The sequence below is a fragment of the Alligator sinensis genome, unplaced genomic scaffold (assembly GCF_000455745.1).
Source record: "Alligator sinensis unplaced genomic scaffold, ASM45574v1 scaffold432_1, whole genome shotgun sequence".
Lineage (NCBI taxonomy): Eukaryota > Metazoa > Chordata > Crocodylia > Alligatoridae > Alligator > Alligator sinensis.
Genome location: NW_005841998.1, coordinates 775,997 through 803,296, shown reverse-complemented (window position 1 = coordinate 803,296; position 27,300 = coordinate 775,997). Strand labels below are relative to the sequence as shown.

The window sequence follows — 27,300 nt, the reverse complement described above, 5'->3', positions numbered from 1 at the left end:
CCAAAGATGCATTTCAGTTTGTAAAGCATCTCAGAGACAAAGGCCCTACACTAGGGGTGAGCAAAATGGTGGCCCCTCCCCACGTTGCTGTGGCCAGTTTCCATGGAGACCCCAGGAACAGTGGGACCAGGGTTTCCATGGAGACTGCCCCAAGCAGAGTTGGCAGGGCACACAGCTGAGTGGGGAAATGCTCCACGGCTGGGGCTTTGTGGCGGTGACAGCATGGTCCAGAGATGGCAGAGCCGTGATCCAGTGCCTGCATGCCCTTGCCTGTGGTGTGCGAGCAGCAGATTGCAACTCTGCCCTGGCTCTGGCCCGGATGGTCACTGCCACAAGATCCCGGCCCTGGAACAGCTCCCCACCCAGCCACCCACCATGCCAGTACTGCTGGGGCTAGTCTCCATGAAAACCCTGGCCCCACATTGCCACAGCCCTGCTGCTCTTGGGGTCTCCATGGAAACTGGCCACAGCGATGCAGACAGAGGATGCTGGGAAATGGAGTCTGCTGTGGGCCCGATTTGGTCCATGGGCCAGACTTTGCCTGCCCCGCCCCTAGACAGACATTTTGTTTGAAGTGCTCCAAAGAGCAAGTATACTGACATGCACAGCTAAAGCAGCGCTTAAAAAAAAATGACCTTCAAGAAATGAGGAACATCTCTGAAGCGCTTCCTGAAGCAGTGTGACAGTGCTCCCCAGCCTCTGAGAAGAAGATGGGGGGAGAACAGGGAAAAACACCAGCCAGCCTTCTCCCATGTTCTCAGCTGTCTGTGGAAAACCTCTAAAGACCAAGTAGCATGCAAGGTTATCTCCAGACCCTATACAGTCCTCCAATTCTGAAGGACAGTTGGGTGTACACAAGAGCACTCATTAGCTGTCTGCCCTGCTCTCCCCCTTTCTGATGGGGAAGCAGGAGGGAGAAGTAAAGTTCTGCTATGCCAGAGAACTAAGCAACCCTGACATACCCACTGGCTGGAGAGCACCACCATTGCATGCAGTCGCAGCAATTTAAGTACGCTGGTGGTGGTGGTGAGGAAATGCCGTTGGGAGTCTGCATGTCTGTAAGCAACGAAGTGCTCCAATTTGAAACACTCTGAACCGGAGACCAATTTTAACCATTTCAACTATGCAGCTGTCCATAGGCAAAAAGCATGAAGTATTACCAAAACAGAGCTGTTCAACAGGCATCTTCCTGGCTGCCTGTAACCCATGAAGAGTTAACGTGTAGCCCAGACTAGCTCAGCCACCATTCCTCCTGCTACTACAGTGGTGAGGGTCTTTAGGGTCTCCCTCCCTTCCAGCCACTGCTTCCTGGCCCCACCCTGAGAGCAGGCAGGGGAAGAGGACCAGGGGGAACAGGGCTGCATGTACTGTATACACAGCACGGGGGGCATCTATGCCAGGGTTCTCCACAGTGTGTAGCCCACACTATGTGCAGTCTGGGTCTCTGTGGCCCACAGGGCTTGCAGCCCCCACTGCCACCCAGAAGTCTGGAAAGCCCTGTTACAAAGCTATTATTTTACGTGGCATTTCACCATTTTTTGTTTTAATCCAAGACTTAAAAAAAAAATGTAAAAAAGAGCTTTAAGTTGTGATTCATACAAAAAAGCAAATAAACTTTGATTTACAGCATTTCTACCCCAGTGGAAATTAGTGTGTGAAAATGAGTCTCTGGAGTTTGTACCATTTATTAGAATGGCACATTGGGATCAAGTGGCTTTTGGCAAGTGACAAGAGGTTAGAAAGTGGTGAAAGCTCCTGTGAAGGCAGACAAATACTGCTGCATATCAAAAACACTTATGTGGTTTTGAAAGCTACTAAGAAAAAATACTTAATACTACTAATTGATAAGAATACATCTTTGCTGCTGTACACTCACAGGGGCAAAACTACATCAAAGCTGGATGTGCTGGTTTTTTTACTACTATTCAAAGCAGTAAATTATCAAAATAATTTTGGAAAATCCTTAAGCTACACATATTTTTGCCCATCACCTAAGGTGCATTTTCGCCTTAGAGATGGCAGGTGTTCATCAACAATACTCCCATGTCACAACAGAAATCAGTTACTTTGCATCTCATATTTTCAATTGATATTAAAACAGAATAAAAAGCAAAACCATTATTTAATCTTACCTTTTTCACATTTGTCTTCTGAAGTATTAGCCAGAAGTGGTGCAGTAAGAACATGCATACAATGGTTGTAGAAGAAATTGAGAAATTCACTTTTCTCTGTTTTCTGAAACAAGTATTTATTTATTAAATACTGGTATTAATTTTGTGCCCTTCTAAAAGCAGCAATATACTGTCTCACAATACCCTGCAAGTACCCTTTGTACAATTTTGTGCTCATCTTTGCATATATCTATCACTGAACTTTTTTATTAAGACTCCTTTTAAGAAATAATAGCTGCCCACCATAAACCAGTGAAGTCTAATATAATTTTAAAATATTGGAGACCTACAGTTTGTACGTTATTATTCCACAGAATATTTGGACTTAATATTTAGGCTGAAAGGAATCATCAACATTCTGGGCAAAATTCTAAAGCAAATTAAGAAATACTGGGTGCACCTACACTGCAGAGATGACTAAGTAGCTTTGCAGTAAAGTGTCACCATCTACACGTGTGTCTGTATTAGGTCGCACGAATGGTACTGGAGTTTATTGCTACATGCTAATTGCAGGTGTACGTGCACATACTGAGTACTTACTCACTGGTGACAACAAAAACAAAGCACATATCTGACAAAATATTCCCAAATGATAAAATGTATCACAAAAAATGATTATACAAGGTTGCAACTGCAGTTATTAAAAACACTCTTTTGCAGAGGTGTCACATTATAGAACTCATTTTCCATAATTTAATGTGCCTCAGAGCCAGCAGGAGCCAGGACTATTTTAATGCCACTATAATTGGTGTCATTCAAACTATCTATCTGTATATCTAACAATTCAGATGTCATATTGGATATACTTGGTTAGCAAATATTTTAGTCAAGTCAATGAAAAAAATAAGTGACAGGCAAGATAATGGGGGGAAAAAAAACACACCAAAAAAAAAAACTTTCCCTTTTTATCTTTCTGCTAAATAATTATTTAGAGACCTTGTAAAGTTGTTTAGACAGTAAAGTGTCTTTACCCCTTTGCATTTTCTTACATTAGCTGTGGCCAACATATTCTCTGGATCAATCAGAGTACGTAAGAGCCCCATTAACTGAACAGCACCTCCAAGTTCAGGATCAGTATCACAGATCATTTGTTCAATAACTACATTGATGAGAAGGATATCCTGCAAACAAAGTATGCCAATTATACACAAGCTTTCAGTAATCTAGTGAGATACAGATAGATTCTTTTTTACTATACAGACTGAGAGGGTTTTTTTGCTCTCTTGCTGCTGCCCTTAATTTTTTAAATGCAAGCTTTAAGAGTCAACAAATCACATTGTTTCAAACACTGAATTTGAAATGTGGAAGGAAAGAAACAGCTCAATTCTCAGAGGTGCAAACAAATTTAAAGTCATTTAATTTTCATCTCTCCCTCCCAGTGTCCCCCATCTGTCTCTAGAAGGCAGAGTTAATGTTGCTTGGGTGACTTAACTATGCATTTCTATGTTAGATTTGTATTTGTATTTTTCCATTAACTGCAACTTGAAGTCCAAGTTTTCCTCCGTTTCCTTATTTACATATAAGTACACTGACCCTTAAATCTATCCCAAGGCAGTTTTATCATGAAAGCTAGCACTGACCCTGAATTTCACCTAGCAACTCAAACACCTATGGCAGAATGCAGAGTGTGCGCGTTCCCATCACCCTCACCCTGTTAGTAGTAATTAGCACACAGCTGTCAGCTTTCTTCCTGCTAAGAACTGTTTATCACTTCAAAAAAATTATATCTGACTTAAAAAACTGAGTTCTCAAAGTTAGGAATGATGAAATATTATTTTCACAAATATAATCTACATATATACATGTTTCTGAAGTTTGGAAGATTCTTACTTACGTCATCACTCTGTTGAGCTTCTTGCATTACAAATTCTCTGACCATTGATGGACTAAATTCTACTAGATAAGAAAATATATCCGTAGCAGCAGATCTAACTTGCAAATCGTCCATACCCTAATAAAAATAAGATCACTTTATTACAGGTGAACTATGTGAAGTAGGATAGCATGCTACGACAGCATCAAAATTCCCAATGAAATATAACTGTGCCCATATAATATAGTCTGGTTTTTGTTTGGTTTGGTTTTGTTTTTTTCCCCCAGAACATTATCTTTCTCAATAATGGTGAGAGTTAAGATTTATGTATATCCCCTGGATATACATAAATTTACATATATAAAAGGTCTGGAAATTTGGCGGTGGGGGGAGCGATGGCAGTGTTAACTGCTGTGACTTTGGCTCTTGGAGTTGTAGCAATTAACACTGCCACCAAACCCTCCCTGGCAAATTCACAAACTCAGAGAGCGCCCCCTGCAGGCCAGATCGCACCAGCCTACAGGGTGGGTTGCTCCATGACCAGACACAGAATGCCAACTGCAGACTGGCCCTGGCCCGCAGACTGGCCCTAAATCATTCATCCAGCTCATGGGGTTGGAAAGTTAAGCACCACTGGTACATTTTGTGGCCACAAAATAGGAAAGTAGTAGACAAAAATCAATGTAGTTCTAGTAACCATAATATCTGGTTACTAATATTTAGGGACCTACCAAATTTGCCATTTCGTGGATTCCACAAATTCCAGGCAATGCCCATGAAATCTGTGGAAAATCCCTGCCCCGTGCCTGCATCTTCCCCACCCCAAAACTCCCCCCCGCCCCCAAACACCTCATTGAGCGCTGAGGCAGCTTGCCGGGAATGGAAAGGGGAGGGTGGGGGGCTGCGAGTAGAGGTGCACCAATAAAGATTTTCTTGGCCGATACCACTAGTCGGTTATTCACCAGGCATACTGCCTAATACCGATCTGAAAGCCGATTTTCAGGAATGCAGCCAGGCAGTGTGGAAAGCAGCTCTCTGCAGATAAGTCTATGGAGGGGAAAGGGGCTGGGGGAAGGGGGAAAGAGAGGGGAAAAGACTGAGTCCCCCATGGTGAGGAAGGGAGTGGGGCAGGGGCGTGAATGGGACCCCAGGGGAACAGGACAGTGCCACAGGTAGCTCATCCAGGGGATCAGAGTCCCAGCACTTAAAAATATTGATGGGGTGCTTGAACTAAAAGCTCATCGAATGAGCTAGTTCAAATGACACTGCCACCATTTTCAAGCACCGGGACACTTAACCAGAGTGGAGCCAAGCAGGGCAAAGAGTAGAGGTGGACTGCCCACTCTGGGCTCGAGGCTCTTTGCCTGCTGCTTTTGCCCTGGGAACCACATGCTGGCCACGTGCCCCTGCCTATCCAGGAGCAGGATGCACAGCTTGCCACTGCTGCTGGATGGATAGGGGGTGTGCAGTAAGCACATGGTTCCTGGGGCAAAGGCAGAAGGGCAAAGAGCTCCGAGCCCAGAGCGAGCAGCATGCCTCCATTTTTGCCCCGCTCAGCTCTCCTCCCAGTCCCCCAGGGTCTCAGTCGTCACTCTGCCCCAGCCTTAGCCCCTGCCCCACACCCTCCCTCAACATGGCGGTCTCAATCATGCCCCTTCCCCTCCATAGACTTACCTTCAGGGTGCTGCTCTTCACACTGCTTGGCAGTATGCACAGATGTGGCATTTGGGGGCTCCGGCCAGAAGGTGGAAGGCATATCATACTTATCAGTACATTATCAGCTACACCAGGCAAAAAAAGCTGATGGCAGATAATGTTAATTTCCCTTTATTGGTGCTGATTTGATATGGCACCAATATATTAGTGCACATCTAACTGCGAGAGCTGAAGAAAATATTATACCTCCTTGTTCTTGTAACTGGTCCACAACTCAAGGTTTTGAAAAAAATCAAGCAAACTTAGGTCTGGAAATATTTGTACTGCTCTATTAAAGTGCATTATAGCTTTGAAAGGCCATGAGACTAAGATTCCTACTATATTAATTGTGATGTGTTCAAAAGACATCAGTTGATATGATCTAATGAAATGATGAAAACTGGTATTTTACAATGGGGCAGGGACAACTTTTTTGCAGGGTTGCCACAAATTAGCCCCTTCACACCCATCCCCACCTTTGAGACCACTCCGATTCCCCTTCCCTGCCCAATCTGCTGCTCTGCTTTCTGCTCTCTGTCACTGTGCTGCTTGTCTCCTCCCTAATCTACTGCATGCAACACAGAAGCTGCCTGTGCCACTTGCAGTACATGTCGCAGGTTGGCCACCCCTGCTTTACAGCACTGAGATTCAGAATGCTCTGGTGCGTTTTTATGACACCAACAGCTACGACTGATGCAAAAGAAAAGAATTTGGCAGGATATTTATGCTCCAACATCTCCAACTTCCCACAGATTAAACATGTAAAGCTGGCACCCTCATCTTTCCAGACCTATACATATCACGTTTCCAAGCTCTAGCTGAGCTCAAGACTAGCAGTTCCCATGATCTAGCAAGGCAATTTTGGCACCCAAAACAGAACACCCAAAACACTAAATACTGTGAACCACTGGGATTTTAAATCCTTGCTCCATCATCAAAACCAAAACTTTAACTGTTGACCATACCATCAGACAGGTTAATTTTTTAAAATTATATCCAACATTTTCAAAGGTCATCATTTTTGAGTGCTGAGCTTGAGATGACTTGGGTTTCAGAAATGAAACTAGTATGCTGAATTTGCTCAGTGCATCCAAAAATCTGTACCAAAGTGTCAGATTTGCTTACTCAAAATCAATGCTCTCTGCACCCCATTTTTAAGATTGCTAGAAGGTTTCACTTACCATTACAATTTCAAGAGCGGGAAGAATTCCCAACTTTGCCAAAGTTTTGAAAAATGCGTCTCTGTTCTGGGGTTGTAATGTCTGAGAAAATGCACAAAATTCCTTGAAAAAGTTAACCTAAAATAAATCAAATAAATAAATTAAAAAATTACACTATAGCAAATAAAAATAGTACATGAGACTGAACAGAGTAATCTGCTATTTATTGGTAGTAACAATAAAAGGCAGGACAGAACAAAACTGAACCTTAAATTTAGTTACCCGACAAGAAATTGTGCACCACTGCACAGTAATCAAAATGATAAATTTTGCAAAACAATGTCATATGCATGTTCTATGTCTCCTTGCTAAAAGCAAAAAACTTGTGTACTACTCAGTATACTCACTGATTAATAGAAAAATCACAAGAATGAAAATAAGAACTGCAAGCACATGGGCTCAATATTTCACTTATGGAAGAATATTTACAGAATCAGGAAGATGCATATTATTTATTATTATTATTTATTTATTTTAACAAAAATGTAGTGGTAACACAGAAAAATGCAAGACCAGAAGAGCAAAATTTCCATTACTGTTCAGTTTTTGTAAACTCCTCTGTGTGGAGGGAAAAGGTTTTAATGGACAGAGTTTGTGTATTAGTATAATACATGGAGACATGCTCTCTTATGGTCTACACTTACTTAAGTAACTAGCAGAAAGTTATACATCATGTCTCGTTAACAGAAGCAGAAATATCACGTTTCAATTAAAGATTCTGGCAGTTTGTGGATCAGCTACAACTGGACAGTTGGAACTGTACAACTAGATAAGGGAAACTTGGCAGCAGAGAAAAATGTACAAGAATAAAATGTCAAGCAAGATAATAATACAGGCAAAGAAATGAGAGAAAAAAAAAGCAGACTGTTTGCATGTGTAAGATGAGGAGCTTGCTTTTTTCCCCCTCTCATTTCCTTGCTTGCATTAGCTTGCTTGACATAGTTTGCTTGACACTTGACTTTTTGTTCTTCTACATTTTTCTCTGCTTCCTAGCAAGTTGCATATATATCAGATGAGGAGAGTGTGTGCATGTGCGCACGCGCATAATGAGAGCGAGACAGTTCTTCTCTTAACTAAGACATTTTGTTCTACTAAGAGGTAAGTCAGTTTAGTGAAGTGACAAGCTTTGAAATAAAAGCCAGAGCAGACAGCTGGAGCACCTCAGCAGTCCTATGCAGTGGTTTGCTGAGGCTCTATATGCCTCCAGTTACTTCCAAATCTTTTATCTTAACAAGGGGGTTAGGGAACCTAACCTTGTAAAATACCTCTAATGTGCAGCTGTTTGCTTAAGACAAACAGTCTACCTGGACAAAAACAGACAGACACCTACATCAGTATAACTTTATCCCTTTGTTTTTCCTGAATTAATTCTAACCAGGCTCAAGTAATTAACACTTACAGGGCTGTACATTATCTGTCCAGGCTTATTATACAGGTATAGATGTGTCAAGTGTCCAGGCTCTGAGTCTCTAAATGTTAAAAATTCCAGAAAAGAAAAACTCAAGAAAAGACTTACCAATTCACACCGCTTGTCATCATCTGTAGCTTCATCTGTTAACTGTGCAAAAACTTCAGACAAAAACTTTTCATCTTCCTGCATAACACATTATATAACAATTACTATTATACAACACTATTAAAAAATAACAAGGCTTTTTCCTGTATAATGTCTGAGGATTTAATTACAAAAAAAATAAACTTTCTGCTTAGTTATTTACTTAAGCCTTAGAACCAAGTAAATAAACTTCAGTGATACCCTTAGCTTAACTTTGTAAGATTGGTCATTTTCATCCCACATAAAGGAAATTTAAGCATGCATTTCTGAAATGTACTTTAAAAGCACTGTTTAGAAATTTAAGCTCTCAGAACTTAAAGCAGGACAGCCAAGTTGCTTCCAGACAACTCCCAGCTAAATTAGTTGGAGGTATGAAGCTGTAGATGAAGGCAGAATCTCTCTTTAAATATTTTAGCCCAGAGATAGAATACATTTCTGCATTAGAGAGAAAACAAGCTTCAACTCTTAGTACTATGTTTATCCCATTTTGTAGATCAGAAGCAGTGCTAGAAAAGTCAAAACTTCTCATATATTAGTACTAAGAACACAGGGTTATTGGTTACCTTTCTGAAGCATCATCAATCTTACATAAATACAAATACGATCTCCCTTATTACCCAACCTATATCCTGCACATTTATTTCAACAGTTTACACCTCTCTTCTCAACTGCATATTTGCATACATGACCTTCCAACGGCCTCCACATACAGGATCAGAATGAAACATGTCGCATGTGCAACTCCCCTCTGCCGATCCTGCCGCCAAGATACGCAACTTTCCGATAAAGCTGACTATTAACCTACCAGTCCACACTTCTGAAGCTGTGCTGTTACAGGTATTTGGTCAGGTATGAGATTTTATACCAACTACGCTGGCATGAAACCTAGCACTGACAGTTAAATTTACATCACGTAAGAGTGCCCGTATTTGGAAGGTTTTTTGTTTTTATTTAATAATCAGTTCAGGTAGGTACACTTGTATATTTATACTGGCAAAAGATTCCTAGCTAAAAAGTACAGATAAAGTGTGAAGAACGCTATCCCTTTAATTGTCCAAGCATTCTTGATCCTCTCTCCATATACTGTTTGTTCTTTGTATCTCCTGGTATGGGGAGCAAGTCTCAATGTACTCTTGAATCAAGATGCTATTTTGGCATTCTTCTTATAAAAATACCACATACACTCTTAAAAATGTAAAAACAACATTATATTAGGGTTTTAAAAACAAAACATGTAATCCACCATATTGACTGAACTATGTTAAAACCCTTTACCTGTGTACCAAGTACACAGGGAAGTAACAGCACCATACCATGAAACACCTACCTGATACAACATTAATTTGTGACTGTGCTATTATTCTTATCCTTGCTTTAACATTACAAAAGTTTACTTATTTGCAGAGTAATTACCAAGTGCCATACATGAACAGAATTCTCAAAAAGGTTAGAGTTTAACCATCATCTATTTGAAGAAATGCAATTTACAGGTTACTCCATTACAAAACAAAAATACCTGACATTCAAATGAAGCACATTACCACCTCTTTTATTTTTCTTTACTCTTGAATATAAAAATGCTAGACTTTCTGCAAGCAAGCAATTAAACTATAAGTTGAGGAACTTCATCCTGTGGTCAATTCATTTAAAAAAAAAAAAGCACCTTTGGACCAAGGTCAGTGGCAAAGTGTAATTTAGTATAGGTCTGTACAAAAGTTTGCTGAAAGCTACTTTGGGAGTGAGGGAGGTTAAGGAAAAGATAAGTATAGCTAGTTATACCAGCAAAGCTCCTGCAAGGTGTGCTTCAGCAGCAAGATCGCTTTTGTTGCAATTGTTAAACTGCATCACCAAGTAACTTAAGGTATATATCACCATGAGTCCCTTGGCTGCTGCAGCTTGTCCATTTAAGTTTTTGGTGGTATAGTTTTATCAGGGTGAACTCACTCCTACCGTGATAAAGGAAGGGATCAGGATTTCATTCTACTAGTTACTCTACAAAACACATTTTGTAACAGGGGAGACTATCTGAAGAGATTTTCTTCTCATTTACGTGTACATTAGCCACAGCAGCAGCTACCCTAATCTGCAATAGGTGGTCTATGGGAAGTAGTTTTATGCACAGGAACAAATCAGTATGCACTACTTGTACAATCAGCATGCCTGACCAACAGCTATCACCTTGATGATACTTAATACTGACAGTTTGGGTTGATTTCATTCTTTTTAGGATTCAGGGTGACAGTGCCTGGGTATAAAGCCAAGTTGACAGAACATCTCAAGGACTAAAAGTCTCTTCAATAGCTAGTAAATGGAGAAGTTCATTTTTGTACAGGTATCACAGTACAAATGTTTAGTTGCAAACAAACATACGCTAACAAGTTAATGAAGCCTTGCAAAAGAAATAGCACCCTGGAACAAAGGTCGTATTTGAAAAAAGAACCCAAACTGAAGCAGTGTAATATCTTGGACAGTGCCTCTGAAAACAGAAATGCTTTAAATTTAATTAAAAATAACAAACTTAAAATTTCATTTTTTTCTGCAGAAAATTTACATACACACATATATTAAAAGGGTTCCAAAACCCCAGGTTATTTAAATTAACTTTGTAAGCATGAGTTTTTATTTTTCCTATTCTTATTTTATCGAACCCATTAACTATTGCCATAATCTTAAAAACCTCATACTGCCAACCATCTAGAAGTAAAGAAAATCTTTTTAAACAATCTCTTTCCAGTCTTCTACCATGTTATCTTGATTCCTTCATTCTTCCCATTTCCCAGAGACTATCCACATTCAAAACAGAACTGACAGTTTAGTCAGGAATAATTTAGGTGCACATTCCCCCACCCCAAAGGCCTAGGACAAAAGCAGAGTAAACCCACTCAGGCACCCTTTAGTTTGCACAGCGGAATATGAGGTGGAAAATAAATGCCCACAATTTTGTGCAGCGCATAAACAGCTTTTTACACAGGCATTACCTTATGTCCTTTCTGGGTGGTCTAACCATTCATCTTTCACATATATATTCCTGGCTAATAGTCATCTGGTAATATTCCATTCTTTTGACCCAATAAGAGTTTTGCTATTTAGTAAGAACTACCCTAGGATACCACTAAGAAAAAAAATACTAACATACTAGTTTTTAAATAGGAACTAACTGAACTAACCTGATACTACAAAAGAATAGTAGTAATGTAGCCAATATGTTCAGAATAATACTTGCTATACTTATTGGAACTGTAGGCTTACCGATTTGCTGTGACAAGTATTTTGGTACACATCAGGCACAAGCAAAGGATCCTCCTGTACATGTGTGGAAGTTATGGTTCTTCAAATAAATTCATAATTTTCACCCTCTCTCTACTGTTTTGCAGTCAGTTTTTAAAAGTGCCAAATGATAAAACCATTTGAAATAATATGCACTTAAAACTTCATTTATAATACATTACAGAAAAGTAACATATGCTGGAAATCTGAGGCATCACCACAAACACTATGTAAACAGAATTATAAATGTACATGATTAACTTGTTGAATCTGTTATAACTGGAAGTCTCCTTACCTGCAACATACTGACTATCTCAACTTTGTTGAAGAAAATAAAGGAAGTGAGCGTAGAAAGAAAATTCTCTTCAAAAACTGATGGCGTTGGCAAGATGATGTCCTGTATGTACTGTACCCTGTAAGTCTGGTGGATCTTTTGCCGTAGTTCAGAGTCTGTTATAGGTATAACCTCCTTAAATTTTGCTGTTTTGGTCAAGAACTCCCTGTGCCGTTTTGGCTGAGCCAAAGAAGGATCATACTCGAGGCATCCAACAACATCCATAATACACTCGTCGGAAAACATCACCTCAAATAGAGTTGCTTTATTGAGGAATAAAATTCCTCTAATAATTTCATACAAATGATGCAAGCCTTCCGTGTTCTCTAGATTCTCACAAACTTGAAAAAGCTGCAATAGTTTTTTAATGTAGCCTTCATTTTCCAAGGCCAGTGCTAACTTTTCTCGACGGATGGGCGAGGAGAGAACAGAGGTAACTAAGTCAGCAATCTCTTCAAGTTTGTTGAGTTCACAAGCAGGAAGGTCAATCAAAGGACTGGTTTCAGGCATTTCCTCACAACGTTCTTCTTCTGACTCATCAATGAGATCTTGTGTGACTTCCACTGAAGGATCCTTACCTTGAACCTAAAACCAGAGTGTGAACAATTGGTTATTTCATCCAAAAAAATTTCATATGTACACATACACAAAATAGTAGTCAAACTGGTAATTTAAAATTGCCCCAAAGTTTCAGTAAAATGGCACAGATGGATTTTTGGATCCTGGTGAAAGAGGTTTAGAGCCATTCATCTGTGTTATCTAATCATGGAAAGACATCCCTGTTAGACTGGTGGAACAGTTCTATTCAATGCATAAACAGTTTCAGCTGAGAAGGTTCATTATACTTATATGCTCAGAAGTTTTTATGTTGTTCCAAGATTATGTTATTTGAACAAAATATCTCAACAACCAAGCAGGGCAGACTGAAAAATATCAACACATGCATAATAATTCAGATAAATTAATCAGTAACACTACTACTATCACCACTACTATTAAACAGATTGTGTCTAGTTTATTATCTCAGATCAAACTGACTTTCCAACATCAGTCTTTCCAATGGTCTTTGCTCACTTTTAACTTGACTGAACAATATTTTAGAAGCTGTTAAAATCTGCAAGGAGGCAGAGGTAGCATACATATACCGTAGGCATATATTGTACACATGTATTTAAAGAATAATGCCTTTTGTGGACTGGGGAAGCACAAGCTCTATTTAATACATGGCTTTGAAAGGAATATAAAAATGGAAGTAAAACTGAAGTACAAGCACAAGCTGAGATCATTTCGACTTAGTAACTAGCTAAATACGCACAATTCATATATTTGTTGAATGAGGTTCTAATTGAGTTGTAAACTGCAATTTGGCAGTACAGTATAACCTCATAAATCTGGCATGCTCAGGACTGAGCACCTGCCAGAAATTGGAAAATGTCGTGTTTTTGAAACTGGAGCGGTAGCTGGTCCTAGAGCAGTGGCCACACATGGAGTGGGGTGGTGGATGGCGGTGGTAGCCGCCGTGTGCAAGCTTCCTCCTTCACATCCGGGAAAGCTTAAAAAAAAAAGTACCGGATTTTTGAAAATTCTGGATTTTTGATATTCGGATTGATGAGGTTATACCGTACTACTACAAAGGTGCACTACAGCAGTAGGTGGCATTGCCATCCATATAAAATATCAAACACCCAAGGAAAGTACTCTGACATGGTAAATGTAGGCTACAATAAGTCTGTAGCCATTCCTGAGCAACAGCAAATCTGTCAGTTTACGCTTCTGGCAATTGCCCTGTCAGAAGGAAGTTTATAAAGATGGGTAAACCCAAAGGTTAATTAATTTTGCTTGAAGAATTTTGCTTGAGGATCTCACTGTGTAGCCATATCTCTTAGTAAGTCACAGCTGAACTACCCAGAAAGTTCATTCTGAAGGCTCCCAAGTTGTAGGAAGTTAAATTTGCATATCCACCTAAGCTTACTGAAATGTTACGTATAAATCAACTCTCCTGTATAATGATGAAAGCCAGACACAAAGACATTACATCACAAATCAATACTAGGGTCAAGACTATCATCATTCTGTAGACACACTGATCAACCATCAGCAAATGAATCAATTCCATTATCTATGCTATCATCAAGCAAGACAGAAGGAAAACCAGGAAGAGTGAGAGTTAGCTCTGTCAGAACTGTAAGGTGGCGAGAGATCCAAGTGGATATTTTGCAGCTTTGCCAGGACCCAAAGAAGATGAAGGTAGTAATCAAGAACATCCAAGCTGGAGAGGTCGCTTGAAGAGAGAACAGCAAAGAATTTCCTTCCTTCTCCCACACAAAGGGAGACTGCTTACCTGACTGATACTAGTACTGCTCTGCAGAAGCAGCTTGATACAGCGTAATTCTCTGCCACCTATCGTGTATGGATTTACTGCAGCGGAACAGAATGTGTTCACATCCGAGGCTCTTATATGGCACCCAATACCTTCTCATTAGAATGTTTTACAGACTTTAAATTAATCCTCCCAACATTGCTATGAATTTGAGAAGTACTATCAATCCCAAATTACATAATGAACAGAAGCACAGATATTTTGGCTATTGGCTTTCCTGGAGCTTACATGTAGCTTGCTTAGGCAGAGATTTGAGAGAGGTCAGTAAATCTACTTCTGTACAAATACAGGTTTCCCTCACTTTATGCTGTACATGCATTCCTGGAAAACGGTGCATAACTCAAATTCGCATAAAGGGAACCCATTCTACAATGTAACAAATGTTCTGAGACCTCACGTGTACTGACCTGTAGAACCATTTCTACCACTTCTACAAGACAATTCTGGTACTCGCCAACAGTGAACCTTACTATAATGGCAGCTGATTGAGGGCTTCCACCACACCAATCGCATAAGAGTGAATTTACTTTGCATATAAACACATTTTTTGTATAAAAAGGGTCATCGCATAAGAGCGAATTTGCACATATAGAACCTACATAAAGCAAGGGAAATCTGTACACTATCCATCCCCCTACTCTCATAGAGGAAACTCAGGTCATTCAGAAGCTGCTCAGCTAAAGGTTGGGCAAAGCATCTGAGAGCACATGAAAACTTCTCTGTGATCCTACTCCACAAAAACTAGCTAATGTGCTGTCCAGGTGCTTAAATTGTACACTAGCGCCAGGATGTGTGTCTTCAGACAATTTTTGTGCCTACTGGTTAGGAAGACAATAATATACCTCTCTAAATTCAGAAGTTATTTTCCAAAGTATATAAACTAGGAGTAAATGCTAGAAGCACAGTAGATGAGTTCTACTGAGTATTAGCATGTCATGGCAAAAGCTGTGCTAATGTACAGTAAAATTAGTCTACTGCACATTAGTGTCATGTGAACAACATGTGCCAACACTACAGCACAGCAGCACCAATTACAATGCATTAAGTTAGTACCTGTTATTACAGGTAGTAAACTTAATGCGCTGTAATTACGGTGCATTAATGCATGTGTAGATGTGTTCACTATGTAGGAAAGAAAAAGTAACATACATCAATGATCAGGCAAACTTATGTGCCTAATTATTAACAAAAGTCTCACAATAAGAAACTTAAGTTCTCTGCTAAATGTTTTGTGCTGAACTTGGTACAAGCAGTTCATTAATTTTTAACTAAGCTTCCTTACAAAGATCTATCCATTCACCTTAATATTGGTCTTAAGACTCTTTCACTATGTCAAATGTTGTGGTTCTTCAGGTCTTGATATTAAGAAGCTACCTGCTTTTTTACTAATTAGCCTACTGGTCAAATTGAGGGTCTTGAATACCAGCTGCCTCTCACTGCTTTCATAATGTATTTCAGCTTTATTATGAGAACACCTCTCAGGGGAGAAAAAATAGTCCATTTTCAAACCAACATAAATCCTTGTTTGATGTCTCAGTCTCACCAGAAACAAGACTTGCAATGGTGTTTCTCCCTCCTCCCTTTTAGACACCTATTTATAAGGATGTTAACCAAGACCAATTAATTTCAAACACCACTGAATTGCTAAAAGAAAACTTTTAATTGCCACCATCTGAGATGCATTTCAACTGGACACCAAGAAGTAACAAGCCTGACCTTCCATTTCTAATGCTTTTCACCTAACTCATTTCCTTCGCAAAAAATGCTAAGATATATATTCCATTATTCTGAGTACACAAAGTCAGTATGCTAGCTAACTACTGACACTTTACTACCGCTTTAATAAATCTGAACAGGTGGTGGTAGGTTTCAGCTTGGAAGAACAACAGGCTCAAAAGGTCTGCAGTCATCCTCAATCCCCAGACAAGAAACTTGCTTATCTATGCCCAAAACTTAGATAAGCATTATTCCAAAGTAGCATACCTTCCCTTATATCATCTTGTTTCAATCCTGTGCTGTGACAAGATACTTTTAATTAGCTGCACTACAGTCTCACTTTATAGATGCATGTAACTGCATGTGCAAGTGTGTACACTCAGTTTCAGTATACAAATCTTACTACAGCCACAAGGGCCCTTTGTATCAAGGACTTGTTAAATTTCACTATCCCTCCTTCACACCAAAAAGGTATGATGAAACATATTAATTTCTTCCATTCATTGATCTATAATTAGAGGGGTAGATGAAGCTCTAGCTCAGGCATGGGCAATTATTTTGAGTGGAGGGCCGCTTACCCAGTTTTGGCACGCTGTTGAGGGCTGCATGGGTAGCCCCGCCCCTTGACAGGTGCCCCGCTCCCTGGTCACCATCTTGGGACCAATGTCCCAGGGCAAGCACTGGTGGGGCCCAGAGTGGGGCACAGGCTGGCAGGGGTCCGTGGAGCGGGGCTGCACAAGCAGCGGGGGGGGAGCTGGCCCAGCTCCACAGAGCCCCTGCCGGCTGGGACCCTGCGCTCCTGCCAACCTGCTCTGGGCCCGGGACATTGGTGAGGGCCCTGTGCTCCCACTGGCTCCCCGCCTGCTTGCACCCAGTGCACAGGTGGGGGGCAGTGCACAGCCCCGACCCCCTGCTCACCGGCAGGGATGAAGCTGGTGCTCAGCGTGGGGAAACGTGGCTCCTCACCTGCACCCATGGCCGGCGCCCCGCGTTACAGGTGCTCGCAGCCCGCGCAGGGCTGTCCAGGGGAGCCTGTAACCCACCCGTGCTGCCAGCCTGGCAGTGGGGCTGGGTTACAAGGTGGTGCTGAGTGGGGGGGGAGCAGCCCCTCCCCACCCCATGCCTGGTGCCCCATGCTGCAGCTGCTCGCAGCCTGCCTGGGGCTGCCTGCGCCTGCTCTGGACAGCCCTGTGCGGGCTGTAAGCGCCTGCAGTGCGGGGCGCCGGCCACAGGGCGTGTGAGGGGCTGCTTTTCTCCACGCAGGGAAGGAGCCCAGAGAAAAGCTGGGGGGGAAGCGGCCCCTCCCATGCCTGGTGCCCTGCGCTGCAGGCACTAGCAGGCCGCATGGGGTTGTCCGGAGCAGGCACAGGAAGCCCCATGTGGGCTGTGAGCAGCTGCAGCACGGGTCACCGGGCATGGGTGGGGAGGGGCCACTTCCCTCCCCTCCACACTCCTTCCCTGTGAAGGACACACCCACCTTACCTGAGCTTCCCCCACTGGGGCAGCCATGGTGCTCAGGGCCCAGAAACCCCAGCTGGGGCTTCCAGCTGGGGAACAGGGGAGGGGCCGGGCAGGCCCCACTGTTGTTGGAGCCTGCTGGGCTTCCCCTGGGTCCTATTGCCCTTGGTTCCTGTTATTTTTGACAGGAACCAAAGGCAGAGAAATATTAATTTTCCAAATTTTTTTAGGGGCCCCGCAGGCTGGATACAACGGCCTCATGGGCCGTATCCCGCCTGCATTCCGTATTTTGCCCACCCCTGCTCTAGCTCTTTGCTAAATGCCCATGGCACTGTGCACTCCCCATTTTCCAGTTTTGGTTCTTCCAATTTTCAACAATTGGTGAAAAGTCAATAGTTTTTTGCCCACTGATACCTAGAACTAGAAGAACAGACTATGTAAACTACACTGCAACCACAGCAGTGACATTAAGAGGGGCATAAAGACTATGTAAGCTCAGAAAGCAAAGAGATAATTTTAGTAGTTTAATCAGAAATCATAACCATACTAGCAAATTGCCTGTCATGAATCACTGGGGGCCCCCCCCGGCGGGGGGAAGGGTCCCCAGAATGGTGGGGGCAGCGGCGGCGCATGGTGGTGGCAGGGGGGCACTGCCACCGGAACCCCACTCCCCATCCCTGCCAGCTGTTGAGGGGGAAGGGGAGGAAGTACAGTGGCTCCCTCTGTCCGTAATGCTCTGGGCCCTTGCAGCCAATCAGCACGTGCCCTCTCAGCGGCACATGCACAGTTGGCCCAGAGAGATGCCGACAGAAAGACAGACAAAGGCTTTTATTATATTAGAATTTTGGGCCATTTTAAAATGTAATGTGCATGGCAACCTGAAGGAGCCAAAGTTAATTCCTAATCTCAAAAAAACCTTCTTTTTCTTCTTGTATTGATTTTATGCTAGTGTGATATTTACAATTAAAAGCTCCGTACATTACAGGATCCAGCTTTACCTTATGTGCTTCAACCTGGAAGAGAGTTTGGCACGTAGTACATACCTTATTCAGAGGTATGTTCTCATTACTGTAAGTGGCTTATTAGATTTTGTTTTATTTTTAATAAAACTAATTACAAAGAAGAGTAAATCACTAAAAAAATAACTGTCAAGAACAATAGCAGATAATCAAATAAATGTGTGTTTTTCAGTCCCAGTTTGCATCATCAAATTAAGATGGCCTTGCTTTCGCACCAGAGACCAGTGAAAACCAGCGTTTCTAAGTCATGAATCTTTAAAATTCTACCTGTCTGGAATGTATTACTAAATAGTAACTGTGACAAAGAAAGACAACAGCCCATTCATGGGCTGAAGATGATGAAATTATCAGATAGATTAAAAAAAAGTATGTATAGTATATATAGTGGAAAATAATGTGTTTAGCAAAACACGTGTATAATAAGAACTGAGCAGCTGCACACATCAGTGTCAACCACCACTTACCTTATACTTAACTTTATAATTATAGCACAAAAAATATGCAAACAGGACAAATCAAAACTGCAAAATACTAAAGAAATTAAAGTTTACTGTACCTGGCAGATTTTTTCCCAAATTTCATCACAGCCAGCTTTTTCTTGAAAGCTCAGAGCTAAATCATAATTCTCTGCTTCTGACCAAACAATCAAGGTGTCCTATTTAAAAATAAATATTTATTATTTTCCAAACATATTTCCAGCATATAATGCAAAACTGACTGAAGGTGTAAAATAAGTTTAAAAAAAAATTAAGGATGTAATTACTATAACAATATTAAATTTATCAGATAAAATAGCACATAGCATCTAAAAGATTAAATTACAGTTCTGCTAACAAGTTAACAAACCTTTTACCACATTTTCATTCAAGCATCACTACAAAACTTCATTTTTTCTTCGAAATTCTTTCCCCAGTCCATTCCATTCCTCTTCTGTATTTGCCAACAGTGAATCCTAAAGGATGGTAGGATCCTTAGAATTTTTGGATAAATTCAAGGAAAATAAATCCTAGGAACATTTATAAAGTGGATCTGAGAAGTCTTACTTTCCAAGACTCATCCAAGTCCAGCCCTGGCTTGACTACAGTGCTACTCAATTCACATCTATCTACGTAAAAATGTTATCTACTTTATGAGTCAATGCCATGGATGGTTGGTTTTTACTATGGAAATAGTAAATGTGTTTCTTTTGGTTGTAAATTTTGCAACTTTTAAGAATTGGAAAAAGAAGGAATAAGACTTCTGAGGGTAGCAAACCACACAAAACTTATTAAAGCAGTTCTAAAATGGAACACACAAATTTTGGGAATTTCTTTGCTCAACAGAAGAGAATTAACAATACCGTATCTCTGGTTCTCTAGTTACCATAATGCTACAGAAAGAAAAATAGTTATAGAGGGTACAGGAAACTCGTGGAGTTTCTCATTTGCAGTTATTGTGAAGGGATAAGATCTCCCTTTCTATCACACAAAGCATGCTGGACCAGTCTGGGATGTGCGCTGCATGTGATGCTCAGTCAGTCTGCGGGCCCAATCTGGCCCATGTACCAGCTCCGTACCACTCCATTAGCCTATGGAGCCTGGTGAGTTTGATATCCCTGCTAGAGTTAAGATTTGCCTAAACAGGAAACTTTTATGAATTATACTAGCATAATTTCTTTTCTGAAGGTTTTTAATTTGGAATAAAAGCCCCCTCTTTTGGGGGCTAATCTTGTTTAGGCTGCTTCCAAAGCAACATAAGCTAAACCAAAAAGGAATTCTTAAGGGGAGCCTACACTAGAATTTTCCCAGAAGAACTCAAGTTTCACTGCCAGAACTCTGGGCATGTTCACAGTCCAGGATTCTTTGCAGTATCAGAACCTTTCTTTCTACTGGCATAATTATTGCACCCATTGGGCACAGTAAGACTTCTGCTGCCATCAAGTTACCAGCAGAAACCACATATGTACTCTTCTGCATCCTGCCAACTTCCAAGTTCCCTTAAAACTTCCCAGAGTGCCCTTGATGCTCTGGTGTCACAGCAGAGTGGAGCCATGTGAGGTTTTAAGTGTGTGCATGCGCATATGCTCTGGGGGCTTGGCTGTCACCAAAACTTCTGGCAGCAGAGACAGGTGAGTGTAGACCAGGTAAATATCTAGCCTGTTGAACCACTGCATTCAGCCCACCAGTGGCCTGGTGGAATACCAGAAATGTACGCCATTGGCTCCATGCTACCACATTCCCCTAGTCCTGCAGACTAGCCAGAGCTTCAGGCTGCCAGATAGCAATATGGAGCTGCATCTGGGCAGCAGTGTAGAGCTCTGGCTGGCTGGCAGTGCCAGGGGTGTGCAGAAGCTGAGGCCTAGGGTATATGGTGGCATGGAGCTGTGTTGGGGCACTGCAAAACTGGGAGCGTGCATTAACAAGGAGCCAGGAACGTGTGGTGTCAGAGCTCTGACTGGACAATAGCACAGATCTGAGGAGCTACCATTTCTGCGCCACGGCATGCTGCTGGCTCCAGCTCCACGTCACTGCCCAAAATACAACTCGGTGCACCCATTCACCCAAGGATCCATGCTACTCAAGCTCTACACTGTCCCAACACAGCTCCATGCAGCCACCTGGACCCACGCTGCCCTCTGGTTCCGGCCTGGGAGCAGCCCCTGTAGTCCAGAGCAGGCCCAAGGCAAGTTTGACAGCCCTGATGTAGACAAAGAATAAATAAAACATCTGCACAACATATAATTTTAAATCCACTCTATCTTATGCTACTATAACTACCATGTAGGTAAGTGATTAGTTAATTGCCAATGAAATGAGGTACTTCACGCATTTGAAGAGGCTAGTATGGAATCCTAGGAATCACTTTATAGCCTGAAAGAAGTGTGTGGAATGTTCCGTAAAGACCAGCATAGCAATCAGACAAAAATAAAACCTGCTGAGTATAAACCTAGCCAATGTAAATATGCAGAGTCTTCAATGGGAAATAAAGTGATATACAGTGCCATGGAGCTCACCAACCGTCCCTTCTTACTTATGCCAGAAACATGTTTTGGACTCCCCTCTGTGTATGGAAGGTTAAGTGATGGATCTCATTCCAAATATTAATAAATGATTAATTCTGTTGATGACCAGTTAATCCAGCTCCCCAGGCAAGTGTTTTCATATGGGAAACATTAGACAAGTATCAAAGACGGAAGAAGTACAGACACTTACCCCTTTATTCCTAACAAGAAGAGTAAGCTGTAGTCACTGCAAAGTTGTTTTTATCCTTATTTCAACCCCAATCTGCACACAAAAATCCTGCCCCTGATCTGTACTCTGAATTGACTGGCACAAAAGTTGGTATGGGCTACTACCCGAGTGAGCACAACTTGTCAGTCACTAAAACAGCGCTACATAGCACGAATGAAGATTTAGCACCACTCAAACATATACCACCTTTCCACAATTACTCAGAATTCACTCCTCCAATTCTGCTCATCTGTCCTTTAAAAAAAAACAACAACCAAAAACCCACACTGCAGCTCTCTCATGAATGCAAGTTGCTGCTAAAATACAAATTCTGTGCTTCATGCTCTATAATCGACCGCCTCCTTCCAGAACAAGTCACATGTATGGCATTAAACACTAACATTTGACTCAGGGCAATTCTAATGCAGTATTAAACACAAATTCTGCCAGTGTGCTCAGAAAGAACAAACATTCTCCCATTAAAGAATTAACTGAATGGTAATCTTACCACAACACAGATCCATAGGATACATTTCCAAAAGTCTTAGCAACACACGTGAATAAATGCGGTATTACTGAGGACAAAGCAACTTAAACACTGTTTCGCAGCGTAGCCACCCTTGTTCGGGTCCTGGGTATGACTGTAAACTGCATCTAACTGGAGGGCCTGGTGGCAACATGGTGGGGCTACTTATGGCAGGGTAGCTCCTACAAAATACCATAATGTTGCAACCTCCAGAGGTAAGGCGAGTTTAGGATGCCTCAAAATCCGAACACCCACTACCTTGTGGGTGTTCTTTGGTTGGAGAAAGGTTGTGCTAGCCACCCTTAAATACATCACTCTAAATTACAAAGCAGAGTACCTTCTCAGGTAAGAGACAGAAATAAAATCCTAGAACAGAGAATGCAAAAGAAATAAATCTCACCTGTTCAGCAACACAACCTGTGCCCAATATTACCTCCTGAATTAATTATATCAGCTGAACTCTTACAAGATGCATATCATACTAGGCAGGAGCAGGAACTTTCTTCTGTACTACCCATCGAAGGAATCTCTCCATAACTGTTAAATTGCTCAGTAGTCTGAAGACCTTAGGTTATGTACTATTACTTCAATACTCAGACAACAATAATGGAAAGTTACCTGATCTCCTTTATGGTTGGCCTTATCTAGATCTGATATGATCAGGCAAAATGTTAAGGTAAGCCATGGCTTTCTAGTACATAGGTTTAACTGTTGCAATCCTCCATACCTAGGAACAAAGGCAGCAGTTTAACAGCTAAGGCAGTTGTGCTTTATCATGGGTTTTGATTTGCACTGTCCTAAAGCAGCACAGAAGAGTTGAGGACACTACATGCGAAACAGAATGAACTTCCAGAAGCAACTAGACAAGATGACAGTCTAATCATCTTTTTGGAAATACCACAAAATATTTCTCATCAGAAAAATCTTTCCAATGTGTGGAGAATGACCTTCCACATAGACATATTCAAATATCCTAACTTCTCTTTCCTTAAAAATACTGAATTTAACAAAAACAGGATCCAAAACAAATCAAGGCATACAAAGAGTTTTAAAATTTCTCTCCCCCTCAAAAGGAGAGCCAGAGACACTGTGGTGCCTTCTAGAACTTTACTACCATCTTTATACAGAGGGCTCTTAGGAAAGAGGCAGATATATAGAGTCCTAGGACAAAAAAGGCCAAAGAAACCACCTTGCCTGTTCAGCAACATTATATGGGTGCGTCCACACGAGATGCTTACTGCAGAATTGCTTGATTAGCTCTACAGTAGTCTCAGCATCTACACGTGCAGCCCTATTAGGCCACAGTAAATAAATGCTGCCATAGATTAGTACTCAACACAAGTGTTATCCTACAGCACTCTTATTTAGAACACTGCAATGCATGTGTAGACACTCATGGGGCTGGCTGCGGCACAAAGGTGCCTCAGCGCGGGGGCCTTCTGCCATGCAGTCCCGTACTGGAGTACCCTCCTGCCCCAGCCAGCCTCTCCACAGCACAATGTGTCAGGCTGGAGCAGCCCCAGGCTGGAACTGATCCTGGGGCCCCCTGCTGGCCAGGGCTGCTTGGACCTGGCTCAATGTGCTATGGTCCTGGGTGCATGTGTAAACATGGTGCCTGGAAACAACAAACACCAGCATGAACCGTGCCGGAGTTTATTCAGTCACATTAATCACGTGTGTAGACATACCCTATATGTCACTTCCCAAAAGAGGCTCAGAGGAGCTTACAATAACTTATAAAACAACTTAAAAAGCAAGTAGAGTATCAACATAAAACAGAGCCCCTCCGAACAATATGTCAGCCTAGCTTTGTTTGCCCAGCTAGGAAGGCGATTGTCTTTTGCATTTTTGGTGTATTAGTAGTACTTGTCAGAAGTTGCTCTCAGTCAAACTCTGGGATCACAATGAAGCATAAGGGAGAAGGCAGTTTATTAGGCATGTAAGATCCAGATAATTTAGAACATTCTAAGCTACAACCAGCACCCTGAATTACACCCAGAAAACTACTGGGAACCAGTACAAAGTCTGGAGCAGCAGGGTTGTATGTTCCTGGCAGCTCACTCCCATCACAAGGCATGGCACGGTGTTCTAGTTTCCAGGCGGTCTTCAAGGGAAGCCCCACAGAGCAAAGCACAGTAGTCTAGCCTTGAAGACATGGATGATGGTGGCCAGAACTGAATCTGAAAAAAAGGTCACAGCCTTCCCATAAGCTGGCGAAAGGTGCTCACATCCACACTGCTGACCAAAGACCCAGGAGCAGCAGAAGAGCTAGAAGTAACCCAAGCCTGAAACTCTGAGATACAAGGGGAGATTGTACACTGTCAACAGAATAGGTGTCCCAATCCCTGCCAAGTCAAGTGGTCTGCCCACCACTATCACCTCTGTTTTGTCTGGATTCAATTTCATAAAGAGATTAAGTGCAAAATCCAGTTCAAATCTATCCTGATATTTCTGTGCAGGGCACTGAAAAATCCCAGCTACTTTAAAGACCATCCTTCTTTCTTCCCAATCACAACCTTCCTAGGTCCTCTCTATACTCCACTCACACAATACCACTTTCATCCAAAAAAAGAAACTTCTGAAAGTAGGTAACACAATCTTCAGAGGATCTAGATCCAAGACTGGAGGTCACTGTAAGATTAAATGAAACCAAAACAATAATTTTGCTGTGTTCAACACTAAATACAATATACCTTAATAATATTCCTTCATATGCATATTTCTGTACTCATAAATGTAGAAACCTAAGATTTTTAAGTCACTTTTGGAAGTCATAAAAAGGGAAGGAATTTATTTAGGGGGGAAAAAAAAGGAGTATGGAAAGAGCACTACAATAACCCATGAGAACTGGGGGTGGGGGGGGGTAAGAGGAGGATAAAAACAGGGAAATGACTAATAAAAGCAAAGTAGATGTAGTTGTATATTTAAAGGGATTAAACACTATTAACATGACGTTAGTATGGTACCTAACTGTTTCATTCCTTGGAATTACAGAAGGCTGGCCTCCCAAAGTATAATTAGACAGGGTGAGAAAGACTTTAACAGTCACTATTCTTAGGCTATTAGGTTTTTCAAGGTTTGCACAAAATTCTCCTCCCCCCACCCCCCATGCAGGTTCCTTGATGCTGTTTTCAGAGAAATACTAAAGAAAGGAGTGCGAGAAACACTCCCAGTAGAGGTGCCGTCTTCCTGAACAAGACAATTATTTCATACACTACTGAGTTAGCGGGTCAGGTATATGCCTCTACCTGACTATTTCTATTTTTATGAGTTCAAGTTATTCCCCAAATTACACAGTCTCTATAATTCTTAAGAGCCAACAAGGTCTTGTACCAGAAGATGAATTTACAAGATTAACTATGTTTTTCAAGCTTGTAAACAAATTGTTACCCTGTAAAGAAAATAGACACATCAGGAGTTTTTTGTGGAAATGTTTTCCCTTGTTCTGAAAACCAACACTGATTAGGTTGCCAAGTTAGTAATATGAAATCAGAAAAAACAAATACTTGCCTGCTGTTTCTGATATGCGGTGTTTGGAATGATCTTCGATTCCAAAAGTAGCGAACCTGACAAGGTGACAAGAATTATACCAAAATCAGTTTAGCAAAACATACATCTCCACGGCTCTTCCAACAGCAGGCCATCAACATATGCTCTATATCAGGGATGACCAACTTGCAGTGGCCTCTGCATGGCACACGAGAGACTGGGAGAAAGGTCAGGGTACAGAAAACAGAGTAGCCAACTGGGCTAGTGAAGGGGTTCCGACTGGCACTCAGGAAAGGCAAGCAGCTAAATTTGTGGCATGCCTGCCTGAAAAGTTGGACGCTGCTCTTCTAAATCATTCACATACTCCAGCCAGCCTGGGAGGACATTTTGCACTTTAGCATAATTCCCTGCAACCTCACCAATAAGCTAGGTGACAAGCGGAAATAAAATACTCTGTTAATATGTAAGCCATTTACTTTGGATTTTACTGTCATATTTTCTTCAATTCTGTGGGGCAAACTGACATTTTTGAAGGGCGCTTCTATAAGCCCACATACCAGCACTGAAGATTAGACACTGCAGCAACCCCCTGCTTGCCTACCCAAGAACATGGTCCTTTTGCTCCAACTCTTTCCTAAACCAGTCACCTACAAATCTACAGGCTTGACAGTGTGTGTATACTGGGAGTGTTTGTAGCCTGGCAACAGCTCAGGGGTAATCTATCCCAGGCTCAGAAGGTTTATTTAGCACATTAGCACCTGTTGGCTGACCGAGTTGCCAGTTATGTTTTTCACCCAAAAAAACAAAGGTGAACATATCTCAACAGGACACTACCACCACTGTACCCCCCCTGCACAAACATGCACATGCACGCACAAATGCGCACACCTGCCTGGTCCCAACACAACCCAAGAAGTCCCAAAGTGGAGCTTCTCGTGCCCCAACACCAGCCACAGCAGGAGCACCTGGGGACACAAGCAGGGGGTGGGAACATGACCCACTCGCTCAGAGATGGGCTCTGTCCCTCGTGGTGAGGGCAGAGACCCAGCCCCTGCAGGCCACTTCAAGGCAAGAGTTAGGGGTCAGACTAAGGACTTCTGGCTTAGAGGCGGCAGGAAGAGGTGCTGTTCTCAAGTCTCTTCACGCTTGGGGGGTGTGTGTGTGTGTGCCCCCCTTCCTGCCCCCTCAGCCGCAGGGAGAGGGGGCGCAAAGGGTACCCCGGACAAGGTCGGTGTGCGGGGGGCGGTCTCAGACCCCTGCAGCCGCAGGCCGGGCTCAGCCCAGCCGAGAGGAGAGTGCGAGCGGGCAGACCCAGGCCCCCCCTTGGCCCGGCCGCGCTCACCGTCCGCCTCGGCCCGCACCAGCAGCGACATCCCCTTGAGCCGCTCCACGTAGGTAGTGGAGACGTGCCCGGTGCCGCGGTCGTCCCATTGCCGGTCCTCGTTGAG

The 27,300-nt window shown here is 42.2% G+C and overlaps 1 protein-coding gene across 1 annotated transcript in view; it reads right to left on the bottom strand.

The window, feature by feature from the left end:
* PPP4R3B (protein phosphatase 4 regulatory subunit 3B) overlaps positions 1 to 27,300 on the bottom strand; it is a gene marked incomplete at its 5' end in the record, with an annotated part of 43,668 nt that extends 16,368 nt beyond the window's left edge. The window contains 9 exons of the mRNA XM_014518965.1: positions 2,133 to 2,235; positions 3,161 to 3,292; positions 4,006 to 4,122; positions 6,861 to 6,977; positions 8,416 to 8,493; positions 12,017 to 12,640; positions 19,185 to 19,283; positions 25,874 to 25,929; positions 27,195 to 27,300. Of these exons, the coding sequence (XP_014374451.1) occupies positions 2,133 to 2,235; positions 3,161 to 3,292; positions 4,006 to 4,122; positions 6,861 to 6,977; positions 8,416 to 8,493; positions 12,017 to 12,640; positions 19,185 to 19,283; positions 25,874 to 25,929; positions 27,195 to 27,300 (1,432 nt within the window). The remainder of the gene's footprint in view (positions 1 to 2,132; positions 2,236 to 3,160; positions 3,293 to 4,005; positions 4,123 to 6,860; positions 6,978 to 8,415; positions 8,494 to 12,016; positions 12,641 to 19,184; positions 19,284 to 25,873; positions 25,930 to 27,194) is intronic.